Genomic DNA, 17,552 nt, shown 5'->3' with positions numbered 1-17,552 from the left:
ATTACAGCTTTAGCCTCACTTCCTTCCTTGTACCTGATTAGCTGTATTAAGCTACCAAATCAAAGACTTACCTCTGTTCCCTACACAGTATGGAATCCTGGGCAAAGCCCCAGACCTATATCCTATACACAAACCCGAGCCCTATAACAAATCCTTTCTAATATATTAGACACCTCACATCTCCCCAGTATGTGTGCTCCCTGCTACAAAGAACAATAAACCCAACTTGTTAAACTACAGGTATGTTCCTGGTGGTCTTTGGCTGAAGCGCAAAGACAAAACTATGGATTCAACTAAAGTGCTCATTACTTGGACCAGGACTCTCAACTCAGTAATAGTGTGAACATCTGGGACCCCTGGGCTTTTGACATGAACAAGATAGTTCATTTGACAAGTACTTTAAAACAGAAAGCAAGTAAACCCTTATGAGCACTTTGCTTGTCTGGTTTGCCTAAAAGAAAGATAATTTTGTTTAATGTAGGGCTTATCCCTCCTTTGTTTCCATAATTTGGAGTTAGGCAGTGCTGGCTTTTTAATTGCATGGCTTGATAAAATTATCAAAGACCCCAGTTACTATCCAAACCCACTGTTAACCATTTTTTGTGTATACATATATGTTAAAATGTGTTTTTCAACACCTAAACTTTCTTTCCTCTCCCTGTAGAGAAAACAAAATAAAGCTTTACAGTGATAATTTCGTATCTGCCTGAAGCCAGCCAGCTTCCTTTCTTTTTTCATTTTGTTTTGTTTTGTTCCTCTTACTCTCCATTTCCCTCTCTTGGGAAACTAAACACTTAAACATTAACTAAGTTTGTCAGGGTCAAATTTCTCCTGCTTTAGTCATTCTAAAATACCTACATTGGCTTTATGAATTAATAAGTTGCTCTAACACAACATTGTAAATCAACTATAAGTCAAAAAAAAAAAAGTTGCCACCATTTCTATAACTTCTTTAAAATTGAAACTTAAAATTAAAACATTGATTAAAATTAAAATATGTAAAAAGCTGTATTCAAATAAATGCGATGATAACAAAAGATGTATTCTCAAATGGTTCTTTGCCAATATTCTTCTCGGCTTTTTTAAAAAAATGTTTTTGGACCTCCCTGGCAGTCCAGGAGTTAGGACTCCACACTTCCAATGCAGGGGGCACAGGTTCAGTCCCTGGTCAGAGAACTAAGATCCCACATGCCGCTCGGTGCAGCCAAAAAATTTTTTAAATTTAAAAAAATAAAAAATAAAAATTTAAAAAATGTTTTTGCTGTCACGAGATATATATATATATATATCCCTCTAATTTCTGTATATGCAATGTGAAAATGCAAAGGGGAAAATGCATCTCCATTCCAGCGCCACTGGTAAAGTAAGCCAGCTTGCCAGCGTTCCCTGGGTAGGACAACGTAATAACTTTTAAAGAACATATTCTACTTACATGTCAAAATAAAGACAAATTAGGAAGTGTCTGGGAGCACATCGATCCAAATTGTGAAAAATCTCCATCCCTTGACGCTCTCCTTCAGTCTGTGTCCTGTCATCTTCTGAAAGGCTGCTCTTCCTCGACAGGAGATTAGACCTCACAGATCCCACACGCCCTGTCAGAGATTCACTTATAGACCTTTCCGTATATTCTCTAGATTTACATTCCCTCTGGATGATTTTACCCATGGAGACCATTGTTAATCATGACTCCCAGATTCTTATCTCCAGGCCAGACCTTTTCCCCTGGATTCACTCACATCCGGCCGCAGGTACATTGTCTTTTGACCCCCATGCTTTTGTGCGTGCCGTCCCTCTGCCTAGAACACTCTGTCGTGTCAGGCTCACTCTTGCACTAGACCCATCTCAGGTGCCACTCTCCCCCCCAGGCCGAGAAACACAGGTGCCTCTTCTCTGTTACTCTAATACCCTGAGCATCTCCCTTTCTTAACGTGTAGCCTGCTAGATTATAATCATCTTTCTAATTATATGATAATCATTTTTCTTGACAGCCAGTTATCAATCATAGGTGTAACATGTAACATATGCTCAATAAATTGTTGAACGAACAGGTTCCATTTTTAATCTGAGTGGGTGCATTTAACAAGCTACTAATTCCAAACTAGGTTGTCCTTCAAGGAGGAAAAAATACAAATTCAGGTTCACAAGGTTCATTTCGCTATTTACGACTCTCTTTTCTGTTATAGACTGGGTTGTAGATGTCTTATAGCTAGTAAAGCAGCCATTAAGCTTGCTTTATGGTGCGCTAGATGAGAAGTCACAGAATTGCTAGAATGCCAGATGTTTACTAATTTCAATAGGTCCCGTGACTACTGCTACTTGCTCTAAATCCAGTTTCATATACTAATGGTTACTATTCATTGAGCACATTTCTATATGGGAAACTCAGTGCCTTCATTTACATTATCTCATTAACTCTTCCCCCAGATCCACTGATGTAACTATTATTATGCCCAATTAATAGATGAAACTGAGATTTAAAGAGATTGAGTAACATTTCCAAAATCACCCAACTACTAAGGAGGTGAGTGGATTTGAGCCCAGGTCTCATTCCAGAGAGTAAAAGTTCTTAAACACCATAGTATATGACCTTTCAACCATGGGAAGGAGATTTGTGAAGAGTTTGCACATACTTATCACCAATTATGGGGCCAGACTAAACCTGTTGATTCCAGGAAGACAGAACTAAACAGACCAGTTCTCAGGGACACAAAGGCAAGACTGGCTCTGCAGGAGAAAACAAAGTATGAACAAATCCTGGCCAAGTCACAGCTTGCCACACTGAATGGCTTGTCTCCACAGGAAAGCACATGTGTGTATACACGCACAACTATGGATTAGAAATCTACTTAGGACTAGAATTCAGGTCCCACCAGTTTTTGTCCTAAATCTTCTTCCATCGGGTCTCGTGCTTGAAAAAATATTGGCCTTTTAAGTTAACAATCATACATTGGCAAGAACTGTTTGTGCATCAAAGATCCACAGGCTGAACTCATTTGGCAAGGGGTATGCATTTGTAACTGCCAATAGACTATTCAGGTTTAAAAACCCCTCAAAAACAGAAATGGTGAGGGACTGACTGAAGCTTGCAGCAGGGGAAGTATTGGAGGGGAGCCTAAGAATCTCTGGGACAGTGGTGGTCAAGGTAGCATGAGGATGAGGTCATCACTGTACCTTGTATCTGGCCTGTTTTTATCTTCAGGTAACAGGGTTAGACTCCTGTGAATCTTTAGAGGGAAAAGAAAAGTTTTTCTTATAAATGTCTTATCCTAATTTCTTTACCATTTGGTAATAATCTTTCACGTGCCTCAAATTTTTTAGGAAATTAAGACGTAAATGTCAAAACCAGCACCTGATATACACTTTTTTTTCCTCCACTGCCCGTCACTCCACAAAGTGGTAACAATGAGAACTATTCCTAATAATTGGGCATTAAAAACAACAAAATCATATTAACTACAGTTACCTATTCCCTAACCTATAAAGGTAAGTCTATATCCCTGTAGAAAATGGTACTTCTTTCAATTTACTGAGCATCTAATATCTGGCATGCAATAAAGGAACAATCTCAGTCATTAAAATAGGTATTATGACTATTATTTTACATATGAGGAAGACTTCTGAATAGAAGGTGGTAAGTGGAGTAAACAGCTGGACACCTTGGAAACTGCCCTGGGTACATACCCTTGGTATTTTCTCACATTTCACATATTTATTAAAGCATTACTGTGCCATTAATCAACACAACCCCAATAGGCATTGTTGGAATGAGGTCATTACTTTAGGCCTCCTAACAGGGGTATGTGTGGCCTTCAATCTTGATCACATGGGAGAAGTAATCCCAACATTCATTCCACAAGCAACAGAGAGACACAAGTACTAGTGGAAGCTGAAGGGGAATTCTTTCTCTGATAGTAACTTATTTGTTCAGTGTCCTGTCTTCAGGACACTGAACAAATAAGTGAGCTTTAAGAGTCAAAATCTAGTTGGTCTCATCTACAGCTACACCCCCATCACCCATCACCTAGTACTGTGCATGGCATATAGAGACGCTCAATAAGTACTGGGGAAGAAATAAAGATAGTCCATGTGAGAAAACGGCCCAACTACAATACTACCAAGGATGAAGACATACTCTTTTTTTTTTTTTTTTCCAAGAAGACTTCAACTCTGACTCACAGGAAAGATGAATCCGAAGACGTGAAATCTAAACGGGGATCTTTTTTTGTGGACTATGAGGGCCAGGACCAAGCTTGTAGAGAAGGGTCAATTAAGGACAGAATAGGATTGCTAGTGCGTAACTTTCAAATTCCTGATCTGAAACGTGTTTCTCCCCGCATTTATATCATTTGTCCTTGCCTTTTCTCACATCTCACATATTTATTAAAGCATTACTGTGCCATTAAGCAACACAACCCCAGTAGGCATTGTTGGAATGAGGTCATTACTTCAGGCCAGTGGTAGAACATAAGGGACAAGAGGGTGATTTGTTGTTATAAAGCAAAATCAAACCAATTACATTTCCACAGGAATCTAATACGGTGGAGATAAGACCATTATGAAGCTAGAAACTTGAGAAAATCATTTTTAAAGCTCATAAACATATGTAACTCATGACTAAAGGTGCTGCACTGTTCTGCAACATGAGTGTCAGTGGAACAAACTTCCAACCTCGTGACTCATGCTTCCGTACTACATATATTCCTGGATGTTTCCTTCATTTTAAAGAAATGTGAACATAAGCGTGTACATAAAAATATCTGATACCGAAAACACAACAGCTGTCAGGCCAAGAAAAATCTGTTGACACTGTGTCGTCTGAGCCACACTTCCAAGACGGCAAGTTATTTTACCTTTTGAAAAGTATGGCCGGAGAGACAACTTCCTGCCCAAGACCAGCTCGAAGCCACCGTCTCCCTCCTAGAACAGGTTCCTGAACTGCCCAAACAGGGCAGGGGAGCAAAGGCCCTGGGAAGGGAACGTAAAAATAATTCCCCCAGCCGCATTCTCACCTACTCTGTCTCTCCTCCGCCTTCAGGCGAGGAGGGAGAGTTCCCAACTCTGCCCACCTCCAGGCCAGTGGGTCCCTTCTGGTCTCCCTTATCCGCCTTGAGGGTGACCTGCGGACCAAAGCAGCCCATAAAGTGGCTCAAGCCGACCCACCAGTACCTCCTCCAAAGGCCTCCCGGTTGCCCCCTGGGTCACCCGTCAGGCCCCCGCGATTACACAGTTCTCTCGACCAGACAACTTTCACCGACTTTATTGGCCCCCGACCCTCGCCGCCCATCTCCCCACTAGATCGCGCCGGCCCTCCATAACATCAACCGTATTCAAAAACACTGCGGGGTGGCTATGGAAAGAGCCTTTGCTGGGGAAGCCAGCTCTCCTGTGGCGGCGTCAGGGTCACTTGCTCTTCGCCTTCTGACTCTCCGTCTTCTTGGGCAGCAGCACGGCCTGGATGTTGGGTAGGACGCCGCCCTGGGCGATGGTCACTTTCCCCAGCAGCTTGTTTAGCTCCTCGTCATTGCGGATGGCGAGTTGCAGGTGGCGAGGGATTATCCTGGTCTTCTTGTTGTCCCGCGCGGCGTTGCCAGCCAACTCCAGGATCTCCGCCGTCAGGTACTCCAACACCGCTGCTAGGTACACCGGCGCCCCGGCTCCCACTCGCTCTGCGTAGTTACCTTTGCGCAGCAGTCGGTGCACTCGGCCCACGGGGAACTGCAGGCCCGCGCGAGAGGACCGGGACTTGGCCTTTGCCCGCACTTTGGCGCCCTGCTTTCCGCGACCAGACATGTTTGTCTCTCGCCTAAACCTCCAGCTACTTGAAACAAACCCCAGCAGTCCAGTTCCTAGAATGGGAGGGCGACGTACCACATCTGAACTACCTCCACCAACACTTTGCTGACACTAGGCAGCGCCTTCCCATTGGGCGAGGCAACAACCTCGGCTCCGGTGACCAATGGCAGGCAGGCTCTTCTCCCAATTAGAGCGCTGGCAGAAGGACCGCCTTCTCCACCTTGCTCCAATCAAAAGAAAAACTGCTAACCCTCATTTACATAACCTCCCATATGAGTACCCTGGGCCCGACTGCTCCGCCTTTAGGGGTTCTGTTGAGCTTACTGGATCCTGCGGTTTCTACGTCCTCGCTCACTCCCAGGAAAATAACGTCTTAAGAATTAAGTAACCGGGCTTTCCTAGTGGCGCTAGTGGTGTAGTGGTTGAGAATCTGCCTGCCAATGCAGGAGACACAGGTTCTATCTATGGTCAGGGAAGATCCCACATGCCACAGAGCAACTAAACCCGTGTGCCACAACTACGGAGCCTGTGCTCTAGAGCCTGCAAGCCACAACTACTGAGCCCGCATGCCACAACTACTGAAGCCCGTGCTCTTAGAGCCTATGCTCAGCAATAAAAGAAGCCACTGCAATGAGAAGCCCGCTCACGGCAACAAAGAGTAGCCCCTGCCCACCACAACTAGATAAAAGCCTGCACGCAGCAACGAAGACCCAATGCAGCCAAAAATAAGTCAATTAATTTTAAAAAAAGTTAAAAAAAATTAAGAAACCATGGTAAGAAACAGAAAAATCCAGAAGGAGAGCTACTCCGTCTAAAGTACAAGGCCTGAAGCAAGAAATGCCTCTAGCACTTGAGGTCGCAGGGTATGCCCCCAATTTTTGACAGATTATTATTATTATTATTATGGACACTTTTTATTCTTGTAAACAAGAGAGATCGCTAACTTGAAAATGTTCTAACCTTGATTTCTTAGTAAATATTTAAAAGCCAACCTATTTTACTATTACAAGAATCCTGACTCTTCAAGACTTTTCTTCTTTGAGTCAAGGATTAAAATTATGTGGTACAATTTGACTATTTAGGATTTTTTTTTTCAGCCATCCAGACAGTGTTCTGAGGGCTCTTTTAATTCTTCTTTAACAACAATAACAGTAACTTTTTTGTGCTATGGAGATGGGTAAGGATAGGTAAATAATAAGCATTTAGGTATATATAGATATTTACCATAAAGCTTTCCTGCTGGAAAGGCTTATTCATCAGGACTAGGGACAGGGAGCACAATTTACTAAAATATTCGTCCTCAAGGTGTTAAGTACCTGGGAAAGAGTTATGAATCATCCTCTAAATACTGCTGCCTTTTATCGCAGTAAACCCTTTTGGGAAGACAGACAGTTCTATCTCCTAGAGGGGCGACACTACTCAAAAGTTTCGTTTTTGCTCAGGGATTCTCTTAAGAAAAGAATGGAGAGCCTCCTAATTGGAGATTTGCAGTATAAATTACTATTTAAAGCCACGATCATGGCATCCATTATTTTACAAGAACTTTGAATTTTTAAGTGAGAACCTCGGGTTTTAATGAAATAAGAATATTACAGTATTTTAACTAAATAATCACAGAAATAGTTATTTGATTGAAAAGCAAAAAAACGCGCTTCGGCTGGAGGCGGCGGAGGCAGTAAAGTCTGCCAACTGTGCAGAAGAATCTTCAAGGGAAGAGTCTGGGGGGATTGGGGGGGAATGGGTAAGGTTAGACTTTTTGAAAGGATTTTAGTTCTCCACGGGGCCCCCGAAAGAGAAAAAAAGAACCATTAAAAGATTTTCTCTACCCCAACTAGTGACTTTCAAAGATCCACAGGTGTAAAGCAACTGCTTTTAAATTTAACATGTAGTAAAGCATTCCTGGTTCCTATTGATTTTCACATTAGTCTGAGAATGGTATTATAAGAGTAAGCATTCCGTTTGAAAAGTATAAAATTAGAAATCCCGCGCGCGCGAGGGAGAGAGAGAGAGAGACAGAGAGGGGCGAACATGGTGGAGGAAAGAGAGAAGGGAAACCCAGCGCGCATTGGATCTGGCCTACCGTTTTTTAAGCGTTGAGAAAAGGCAAAATAAATTTTATCGAGTCTTTCCTCAATTTCATGGCAAAAATAAGAAAAACTTTCCCAAATAAGCAAACAAGAAATTTTACAGGGAGGGAATTAAAAAAAAAAAAAGAAAGAAAGAAATCTCCTGGAGCCTATAGCTCCGCCCACTTCCTTGAAGTTTTCAAACAGGTCCGCTAGAAGGAACTATAAGCCCAGATTCACAGCTCACAGAACTACCAGCAACTTGCTTTTTGGCTTTAGTGGGGTTGTGGTGAAAGATGTCCGGCCGAGGTAAAGGTGGCAAAGGGCTGGGGAAGGGAGGCGCTAAGCGCCACCGGAAGGTCTTACGGGACAACATTCAGGGTATTACGAAGCCCGCCATTCGCCGTCTGGCTCGCCGTGGTGGTGTGAAGCGCATCTCTGGCCTCATCTATGAGGAGACCCGGGGGGTGCTCAAAGTGTTCCTGGAGAACGTGATCCGTGATGCGGTGACTTACACGGAGCACGCCAAGCGCAAGACGGTCACGGCCATGGATGTGGTGTATGCGCTGAAACGCCAGGGCCGCACCCTCTACGGCTTCGGCGGCTGAGGTGTGCCTGCGGCTTATCTCCAGATCCCAAAAGGCCCTTTTTAGGGCCCTCAAAACGTCAAGAAAAGAGTTGGTAGTGCTTAAACTGCCATGTGAATGTGCAGATAGGTGCTTCAAATGAAGCGTTTAGGTTGCAGCTGCTCCAGCGGGTGAATTGGGGTTAGGCTTGAGGCTTGGGGAGGTGAGAGCAGCAGAGCTCGGGCGGGGAACCCAGCGTCCGCGCTTAGAACGTAGCCTGGGAAATGCGGTGCAGAGCAGTAGTGACCTTGCTCTCTGTTTCAGAGCCGGACTGCCGACTTTGGATTCCTTTTGGGGAAAGAAAGCTCGCTACCTTACGAAACACACATCTTGCAAGTGGTAGACGCGTCTTAGCAGAGGAGGCTTCGGGCCCTGAGCATATATAGAATGGCTTGTATGCAAATAGGGTGAGCCGGCTATACTCCTCCGATTGGATACGAGGCGTCAGAGGGGGCGGTTCTCGCTGGTGCGACCCGCCCCGTCTCTGAGACCGCGATGTCGCGGCGTCCAATAGGAAAGCTCGAGGTGCAGGCCTAGTGTGGCGCGCCGGAGTCTGCCGGGTGTGAATATTTTATGTTTTCACTGACTTTGTGAGTAAGGGGTAACCTAGCTCAGGCGCTGAATGCAGGGTGGCCGCGTGTGGGCGAAGTCCAAGGCTAGGCCTGAGCCCTCGGCCCCTGCGCTACCCGTGGGTCAGCTGCACAAAGATAGACGCGCCGAACAGGTGAGCGTCCCGACGCCGGAGTACCCGGCGGCGGTGCTCGAACCCCTAGCGGTGCGAATCCAGGATTTGCCGGCAGCGTGGGCGGGGCGCAGGGCAGCGTCCTGCCTAGCATCCATGCGCTGCTGTTGCTCGGGAGAGAGGGTCGTGTGGCCCAGTAGCAGCGGGGAGATAAACCCTCACTTCCTAGTAAAAGTCGTTTTCCGAATCGCGGGCGGGGCTGAGGAGAGGAGAGAGGAGGTGAGTTGGGTTCTAAGGGGTTCCGTGAAAAGGGTGTGGTGAGAGAGCTGTGTAGTCGAGGAGTCCTACCCAGTGATCCCTCCCGGGAGAGCAAGGAGCGGTCCGTTTGCGGGCGCTTTCCTGGGTCGCCGGCGGAGCTGGAGACGGGGCCCCACCTGCATGCCGCAGGCAGGGGCGGCCAGCGGGGCGAGGCGGGAACCGAAGTCATTCAAAGGCCTCGCTGGACTCCTGGCTCTGTCACTCCTAACTAACCTGTTTATATGAGGGAAATGGGGAAGGGGCTTAAGGCCCCCAAATGCGGTGTGATCCCATGCACCTTAACTGATTTCCTCCAGCTCCGGCTTGTCTAGACATCGTGAAATCACTTAGCTTCCTAGAGGTGGTTGCCTGGATTGGCTTTGGGGTAATTTCCCAGCCTTGACAGTGATGTATGTGTATCTCATTTTAAGCGATATATCAATATATCTCATATGTACTCTAGCCAGGGAAGCATTTCTTGTGTTCCCTCAGCAGAGGCTGGCATCATATCATTTATTGAATATCAGACACTTCGGGACAAGTTGTATTCCATGACTGCATTTGATTCCCCAGCAAATTTACGAATTATTCATTATTAATTACCATTTTACAGATGAGGAAACTGATACGCGGTGGGGGGCAGAACTGAGCCAGGATTTGAACCCAGCCCTGTTGGATCCTGCACCCTTTGACCTTAACCTTTATGTGCTACTGACTCTGCCAGGGAGGCTCCCGTCCCTATTTGCTGACATTTCACTTCTAAGTGCTTTCTTCTACTCCATACTCAAGTGTATCCATGGTGCTGGTATTAATTAAATTTCTAGGGCAGTGAGACAGTCCCATAAGTTCAACTTTCTTCAAGTGAAAAAACCCCTGAGTTACTTAAAAAGAAGCAGCAGGGTCTGGCGCACTTCTGTGCCGTTGTATTTGTTGAATGAGCGAATGAGTGAATTTGAGTAGATAGGTAATGGACCTATTAAATCCCCAATTTAGTGTGAATCAGATTATTGAGGATGAAGGTGGGACTGCAGTGGAGCACGAAAATAAGTATTCATATGATAATTTAAAATATTTATTCTTTAAGTATTTAAGTTATTTGGAATTAATTTTTTGTTTATATTTTTGATGGTGGCCTCAATTTTTTTGAACCTGTCTAGTAGAACTTTATTTTCCCTTGTAGCACAGCTTTTTTGGTTTTGTTCATGTTTTATGTACTTTATAAAATATGACCAAATTATTTGAACACGAGAAATTTTTTGTTTTTGTCTGTGAGTATGAGTCCCATGGTAGTATCCAGTCCTGAAGTATTCATTTTCCAAACCAAAACTGGGTCACATGATTTGAGAATGCAAGGTATCTGAAATTAGAACTGACTGAGATTTTCTGAAGTTGACTAATAAAATGCCTTCCTACACGTTTGTTAAAGAACTTAATTTAAAGCTGTTCTATAAGGGTTTTCTTACAATGTGAATGAAATGCTGTTGAAATTAGATCCTGTAGCAAAGTCATCTCTTCTGAATTTGAACATGTAATGCCTCTTTTGTCCCAAGAACTGTTAACTTTTGAAGATTCAGAGATAAATAAGCCATTAAGAAGCTTCTATTTTCCAAGTAAAGAGCGAGGGAGGGGGAAGACATCTATGTGGTACATATGTGGCTTGCTATAATGGAGTGGCATGAATGAAATGCTCTTGGTGTACAGAACAAATTTTATCAGGCCTAGGGGTGTCTTCAAAGATCTGGTAACATTTGTTCTGAGCTGAAGGCCCTTTGGGGAAGGAGAAGGCCACAGCAAGCTTGGGGAACAAACAGCGTGAACAAATGCCAGAGTAATTTCTAGGCATGATGTATTTGGGAAACCTTCTAATGTTGGATATTTAATTTGTCCTGTTGCCTGAGAATAATATGATGGACCAGGTAAACAGTTGGATATAAATTGAAACCAAGTCCAAACAAGCCAACAGAAAAATGAGCGAAAGACAGTGGAAAAACATGGCCAATAAGCATAGAAAGAGACGTTCAGTTTGATGAGTCACCAGGGAATTGCAAATCAAGACCACAGTGCAATGCAATTTTTCATTCACTAGATTGGTAAAAAATTTTAAAATGACAATAGTAAGTGTTGCACAGAATTTCTTGTAACACTAGTAGGAGTATAAAGTGATTCAACTATTTTTGAAACAAAACTTTGTCGTTGTCTTGTGAACTTGAAAATAGATTCACATTTATGCTGAACCAGCAATTCCACTCCTGGATATTTACCCGAGGGAAATGATAGCACTTACGTACATGGTGCATGTTCACTCAAGTTCTTGGTAGAGCTCTTCACAGTAGCAAAAACAAACCAGCTGCACATGGACAAGAGACTGGATGAATAAATTACGGTGTGATATAATTTGGCAGTCAGAATGAACTAATAAACACAGTCAATTCATGGTGGTCTACAACACATGAAGACTTGTGTCTTTATTTATTTGGCAAATATATATTCTAAACTAATATATGGTTGAAGATCACCTGTGGGAGTCCTGAGGAGCTAACTGAGCATTGCTGCCTTCCACAGAAAATTAACATTTTCTTCTCCTTTGGGCTGGATGCTGCTATCAACCTGTGACCATTTTAGCACCCTGTGGGTGTCCCAGCTTGTTGAAGAGGCTCATATTCTACTTCGCCTCCTTACAGATTTATTCTCCATTGCAACCCTAGAGTGGATGCTTGCTTACCTCTCACCTTCAGTTGTTATTTCACTGTCCTTTTATTTTTTATTTTTTGTTCTTTGATTTTCCTTATTTTCTTCTGGCCATAATAATGCAGCGTTTGTGCTAGAAGGTTCATTCAGATTCTGTAGATTGCCAAACTGCTGTAAGTGGATTTCACTAACTACAGCATTTGAATTTATGTGTTTTCCCTGACTAGTCTGTGAACTCCTTGAAAGCAAGAATCTGATTCATATGTGTACCCCTAGAACCTCTGACCTAGAATTTGGAATACTCATAGGCACTTATTAATGTTTTGGGAAAATTATCTATTTGATAATATGTTAACATATCTTACTAAAATGAGTTGTTCCATATATTTTCATTTTCTGAAAAGATTTTATACCATGACAATTATCTGTCCCTTAAATTTATTAGTAAACCATTTGCCTTGACCTGCCCTGGAGGTTATGTTTTGGTTATCTTTTCAGATTCTTTGACCATTTTTATTGGTCAGCAAAGTGGCCTGACAGGTGGAGAGAAGGGCTACCTTAAATATCATATGTGGAATATTAAAAACTAATAAACAAAAATTGTAGTTGATGTTTACCTTTATGTAATTCTTTAATAACTGGCATTAAACATTATGATAATGATTATATTCTGATAATAAGAAATAAGTTTGCTTATTATCAAATCCAAAATTCTACCTAAATATTTTTGTACTTACATACATAAATACCTACATAGTTTGTGTTCTAAGGTTATCTTTCACAAAACTCTTTTCCTTGAGCTCACTCAAATAATAATGTCCCAAAATCCGAACAACTGCTTTACTATCTTGAAGATTATAATCGTGCATAACAATAAGTACTTGGTGTCTAATACTTTCTTATGGGATATATGAAATTTGATTAAAAGCAAGCTATCTTAGAGAGAAATTTTATATTAATCTTGCAATTTGCTAAACCTTTGAATTAGGCATTCTAGATATATAAAAAAGAGATACTTTCATATTTTCAATTAAATACCTGCAATTCTGCATCATTTTTACTCATCTTCATTGTCATAATCATTGCTGCTAAACTCTTGGGTTTTTGTTTTTTTGTTTTGTTTTGTTATTTATTTTATTTATGTATTTTTGGCTGCGTTGGGTCTTCGTTGCTGCGTGCGGGGGCTACTCTTCGTTGTGGTGCGCGGGCTTCTCATTGCGGTGGCTTCTCTTGTTGTGGAGCATGGGCTCTAGGCTCCCAGGCTTCAGTAGTTGTGGCACATGGACTCAGTAGTTGTGGCTCACAGGCTTAGTTGCTCTGCAGCATGTGGGATCTTCCCAGACCAGGGCTCGAACCCGTGTCCCCTGCATTGGCAGGCGGATTCTTTTTTTTTTTTTTTAATATTTTTTTTTTAATTTTTTTATTTTATTTTATTTTATTATTTATTTATTATTTATTTATGGCTGTGTTGGGTCTTTGTTTCTGTGTGAGGGCTTTCTCTAGTTGCAGCAAGCGGGAGCCACTCTTCATCGCAATGCGCGGGCCTCTCACTATCGCGGCCTCTCTTGTTGCAGAGCACAGGCTCCAGACGCGCAGGCTCAGTAGTTGTGGCTCACGGGCCTAGTTGCTCCATGGCATGTGGGATCTTCCCAGACCAGGGCTCAAACCCGTGTCCCCTGCATTGGCAGGCAGATTCTCAACCACTGTGCCACCAGGGAAGCCCCGGCAGGCGGATTCTTAACCACTGCTCCACCAGGGAAGCCCTAAACTCTTGTTTATTCACTGAAGAATAAGATAATGAAACTGGAGGAAGGTGCTGCCTGAGTTCAGCCTTTTTAGGAAATAATTTTCCTATAATTTTGTTTCTCTGCAACTTATAGTGGTTTTATATTTTTAACTTAATCTGACAGTTAGCTTTTAATAGAATTCAGTCCCTTCACATTTAAACAACTATAAACATGATTCTTTCTTTCCATCTTTATGTTTTTCTATTGCTGTTCCTTTTTGCTATTTCTACTGGTTTTATCACGACACCGTGGCAGACATCACTGGTGACTGATCCATTATCCATCCTCCCGTTTGTTCTTAATACCAGAACCTAAATTTTGGGGGGAGGGATAATGCACTCAGGAGAAAAACTGTATTTCCAAGGCCCCTGTGGTGAGAGGAGGGCCGTATGGCTGGTGGAAGCTGTGTGTGGAGCTTCTGGGAAACCTGACCAAGAAGGAGGGTAACTCAGATGACAGATCCTTTGTAGTTCCCTTTTCCTCCTCTTTTTCTACTTGGAGTGTGGGAGTAATCATGGCCGGGTAGCACTTAGGAGATGGCATTGAAAAAGGAAGTCGAATATTCAGGATATTGGAACAAAAAAATTAAAGGAGCCTGGGCAGTGATGACCTCTTGAAGCCACTGTTGACAGCCTTGAGTGGTCTACTTTCAGGGGCATGAGGGAGAAAATAAACTTGTATCGTCGGTAAGACCCTGTTATTTCAGGTTTCTATTACTAATCGCCCCAAAGTAATACCAAACTGGCAGAATGTATATTCCCCTTTCTTCTTTGTTAATTTAGAAGTAATACTGTATTTTTTATTACTGGTTACATTCTCTTTTTTTTTTTTTACATTCTCTTTTGACATGCAGAGTTAAACCATATTTCTTTACCCTTTTTATAAAATACCAGCTTTTGCACATCCAGCCCCTTCACTGTTCCCCCTGCCTCAGAAAGTGGAGATTTCAGAATATATGTACTTCCCCGCCTTCTACCTTTACTCTCAGGTTAACACCTTTTTAATAGTTTTATTTTCTTCTTTATATCCCCTGTCAACTCCAAAGATTTGTTGAGATGATTTAGCACTTTAATTCTAGACTGTTATGATTTCTCCTGCAGAGTGCCTTTTTTTTTTTTCCAAGAATCATTATTTAGCATTTATATTCCAAATTCCCAATCACTGTATCATTATCTACTCAGACTTAGTTACATACACATTGCAGGAATCATAGCTCACTACTATTTGTTCTCTTCTTCATCTTCCCTGATTTTGAAGTCTCTGTTCTGATTTCTTTTTCTTTTTTTTTTTTTTTTTACTTTTGGCTGAGCCATGCAGCATGCAGGATCTTCCCCAATCAGGGATTGAACCCATGCCTCCTGCAGTGGAAGCATGGAGTCCTAACCACTGGACCGCCAGGGAAGTCCCCTGATTTATTTTTCAATTGAGTAGTCCCTTTTGAAGAATTTTCCTTAGGTGAGGTATGTGGGTAATAGAGTCTATGAAATTTTGCAGCTCTAGGAATATCTTTCCTTCACCCTGACTGGTAAATGTTATCTTAATGATACATACACCCTTAAGTTGTAGCTCTTTTTTTTTCTCAGAAGTCTGGATAGTGTTGCATGGTCCATCAGCTTCCAATGTGCAGCTAAGAAGTCCCATGCTCGTTCACTGGCCTTTATTCATTTATTATTTGTGAGATTTTATTTTTATCCTTGGAGTTCAGTCATTTTACCAGGATATGTTTGAAGCTATTTTGTTCTTGTATTCCATTACTGTGGTAACTCCTTTTCAATCTACTTACTCAACTTATTCTTCACATTAGGGAACTGCTTTCCCTGAAGCAGAGCCTAAGACAGGGCTTGGGTGCAGATGATTTACTGAGGGAGTGCTTTTCAAGAAAATGTGAGGGCACAGTGGAAGCCAGGTAGGGAAAGGAAGTTGTTTCCAAGGGCAGGTAAAGTCTAGCCTTGGTCTGATCCACAAGAGTTTCTGGAGAGGGAATTATAACTCTGAATTGTCCCATCTTAAAGCAGAGGCCACAAAACATGTATAATATAAACATATTTTAAAATTTTCTGAGGTAAACATATTATTTTTAAAATAAGAAAAAATTATGATTAAATATTTTATTGTGGTATGATCAAACATGGTTTTATCCATATCTTTCTTGAGCTTTTTTGGTGTTGTTCTGGATTGTGTCAATTTATTTCTTTTTCTCAGTTTTATTGAGAAATAATTAACATACATCACGAATGGTTTGATTTGCCTATATTGTGAAATGATCACCACAATAAGTTTAGTTAAGAACCATCATCTCATATAGATACAATAAAAAGAAAAGAAATCCTCCTCACGATGAGAACTCTTAGGATTTAGTCTGTTAACAACTCTCCTCTGCAGTTGACCTTGAACAACTCAGAGGTTGGGAACACCAACCCCCGTGCAGTTGAAAATCCTCCTATAACTTTACAGTTGGCCTCCTCATTCAGTTCCAAATTAGTGGATTTAACCAACCACAGATCATAGTACTGTAATACATATTTATTGAAAAAAAATTATGTGTAAGTGGACCTGTGCATTTTAAACCCATGTTGTTCAAGGAATAACTGTATATCATCCAGCAGTGTTAACTATAGTCATCATGTTGTACATGACATTCCTAGTACTTATTTATCTTATAACTAGAAGTTTGTACCTTTTGACCACCTTCCTCCAATTCCGCCTCCCACCACCCCTCTTCTATAGCCACAGATCTGATCCCTGATCTCTTTTTCTGTTTTCTATAAGTTTGGTGTGTTTGTTTGTTTTTTTTGTTTTTTAGATTCCACATATAAGTGAGACCATTCAGTATTTGTTTTTTCTGTCTGACTTATTTCACTTAGCATAACGCCTTCAAGGTTCATCCGTGTTGTCACATGTGGTAGGATTTCACAGTTCTTTATGGCTGAATAATATTCCATTCTTTATCCTTCATCCATCAATGGACACTTAGGTTATTTCCATATTGGCTATTGCAATAGTGCTGCTATGAACATTGGTGCAGATATCTTTTCAAGTTAGTGTTTTCATTTCCTTTGGATATATTCTAGGAAGTGGAATTGCTGAATTGTATGGTAGTTCTATTTTTAATTTTTTGAGGACACTCCATATTGTTTTTCATAGTGGCTGCTCCAATTTACAATCACACCAACAATGCACTAGGGTTCCCTTTTCTTCACGTCCACACTAACGTTTGTTATCTCTTGTCTTTTTTATGACGGCCATTCTAACACGCGTGAGGTGATATCTCATTGTGGTTTTAATTTGCATTTTCTTAGTGACTAGTGATGTTGAACATCTTTTCATGTACCAGTTGGCCATTTGTGTATCTTTGGAAAAATGTCTATTCAGGTTTTTGACATTTTTTATTTGAATTAGTTGCTTTTTTGCTTTTCAGCTTTATGAGCTTTTTATGTATTTTGGATTTTAACCCTTTCTGAGATATATGGTTTACAAATATTTTTCCCATTCTGTAGGTTTTCTTCACTTTGTTGAGAGTTACTTTTACTGTGCAGAAGCTTTTTAGTTTGATGCAGTTCCACTTGTTTATTTTTTGCCCATTAGGTGTGATTTACAAAAAAACCATGACCAA

At 41.7% G+C, this 17,552-nt stretch overlaps 3 protein-coding genes across 6 annotated transcripts in view; 2 read left to right on the top strand and 1 right to left on the bottom strand.

Annotated features, from left to right (window-relative positions):
• Positions 1-5,240: 5,240 nt before the first annotated feature.
• LOC118902727 (histone H2A.J) lies at positions 5,241-5,898 on the bottom strand. Its single transcript, XM_036867379.1, has one exon. It carries the CDS (start codon positions 5,788-5,790, stop codon positions 5,401-5,403), a length of 390 nt encoding a protein of 129 aa, XP_036723274.1. The 5' UTR covers positions 5,791-5,898; the 3' UTR covers positions 5,241-5,400.
• Positions 5,899-8,152: 2,254 nt separating this feature from the next.
• Positions 8,153-8,516, top strand: LOC118902327 (histone H4). The gene has a single exon (XM_036866516.1). The coding sequence runs from the start codon at positions 8,156-8,158 to the stop codon at positions 8,465-8,467; it is 312 nt and encodes a 103-aa protein (XP_036722411.1). The 5' UTR covers positions 8,153-8,155; the 3' UTR covers positions 8,468-8,516.
• Positions 8,517-9,022: 506 nt separating this feature from the next.
• GUCY2C (guanylate cyclase 2C) overlaps positions 9,023-17,552 on the top strand; it is a 114,652-nt gene continuing 106,122 nt past the window's right edge. For 3 of the 4 annotated variants that reach the window (XM_036864668.1, XM_036864670.1, XM_036864671.1), the window contains exon 1: positions 9,023-9,209. The gene's annotated coding sequence lies outside the window, so the exon portion shown is untranslated. Of the gene's footprint in view, positions 9,447-17,552 lie in introns of all 4 variants that reach the window. The other variant, XM_036864669.1, reaches the window with a different exon arrangement.

This window comes from Balaenoptera musculus, chromosome 10 (assembly GCF_009873245.2).
Source record: "Balaenoptera musculus isolate JJ_BM4_2016_0621 chromosome 10, mBalMus1.pri.v3, whole genome shotgun sequence".
NCBI lineage: Eukaryota > Metazoa > Chordata > Mammalia > Artiodactyla > Balaenopteridae > Balaenoptera > Balaenoptera musculus.
The sequence above is the reverse complement of the archived record's forward strand: the minus strand, read 5'-3'. Positions and strand labels throughout refer to the sequence as shown.

Bases quoted from the DNA above. Each gene is read 5' to 3' on its own strand.
- LOC118902727 (XM_036867379.1), bottom strand. From the start codon at position 5,790: ATGTCTGGTCGCGGAAAGCAGGGCGCCAAAGTGCGGGCAAAGGCCAAG.
- LOC118902327 (XM_036866516.1), top strand. From the start codon at position 8,156: ATGTCCGGCCGAGGTAAAGGTGGCAAAGGGCTGGGGAAGGGAGGCGCT.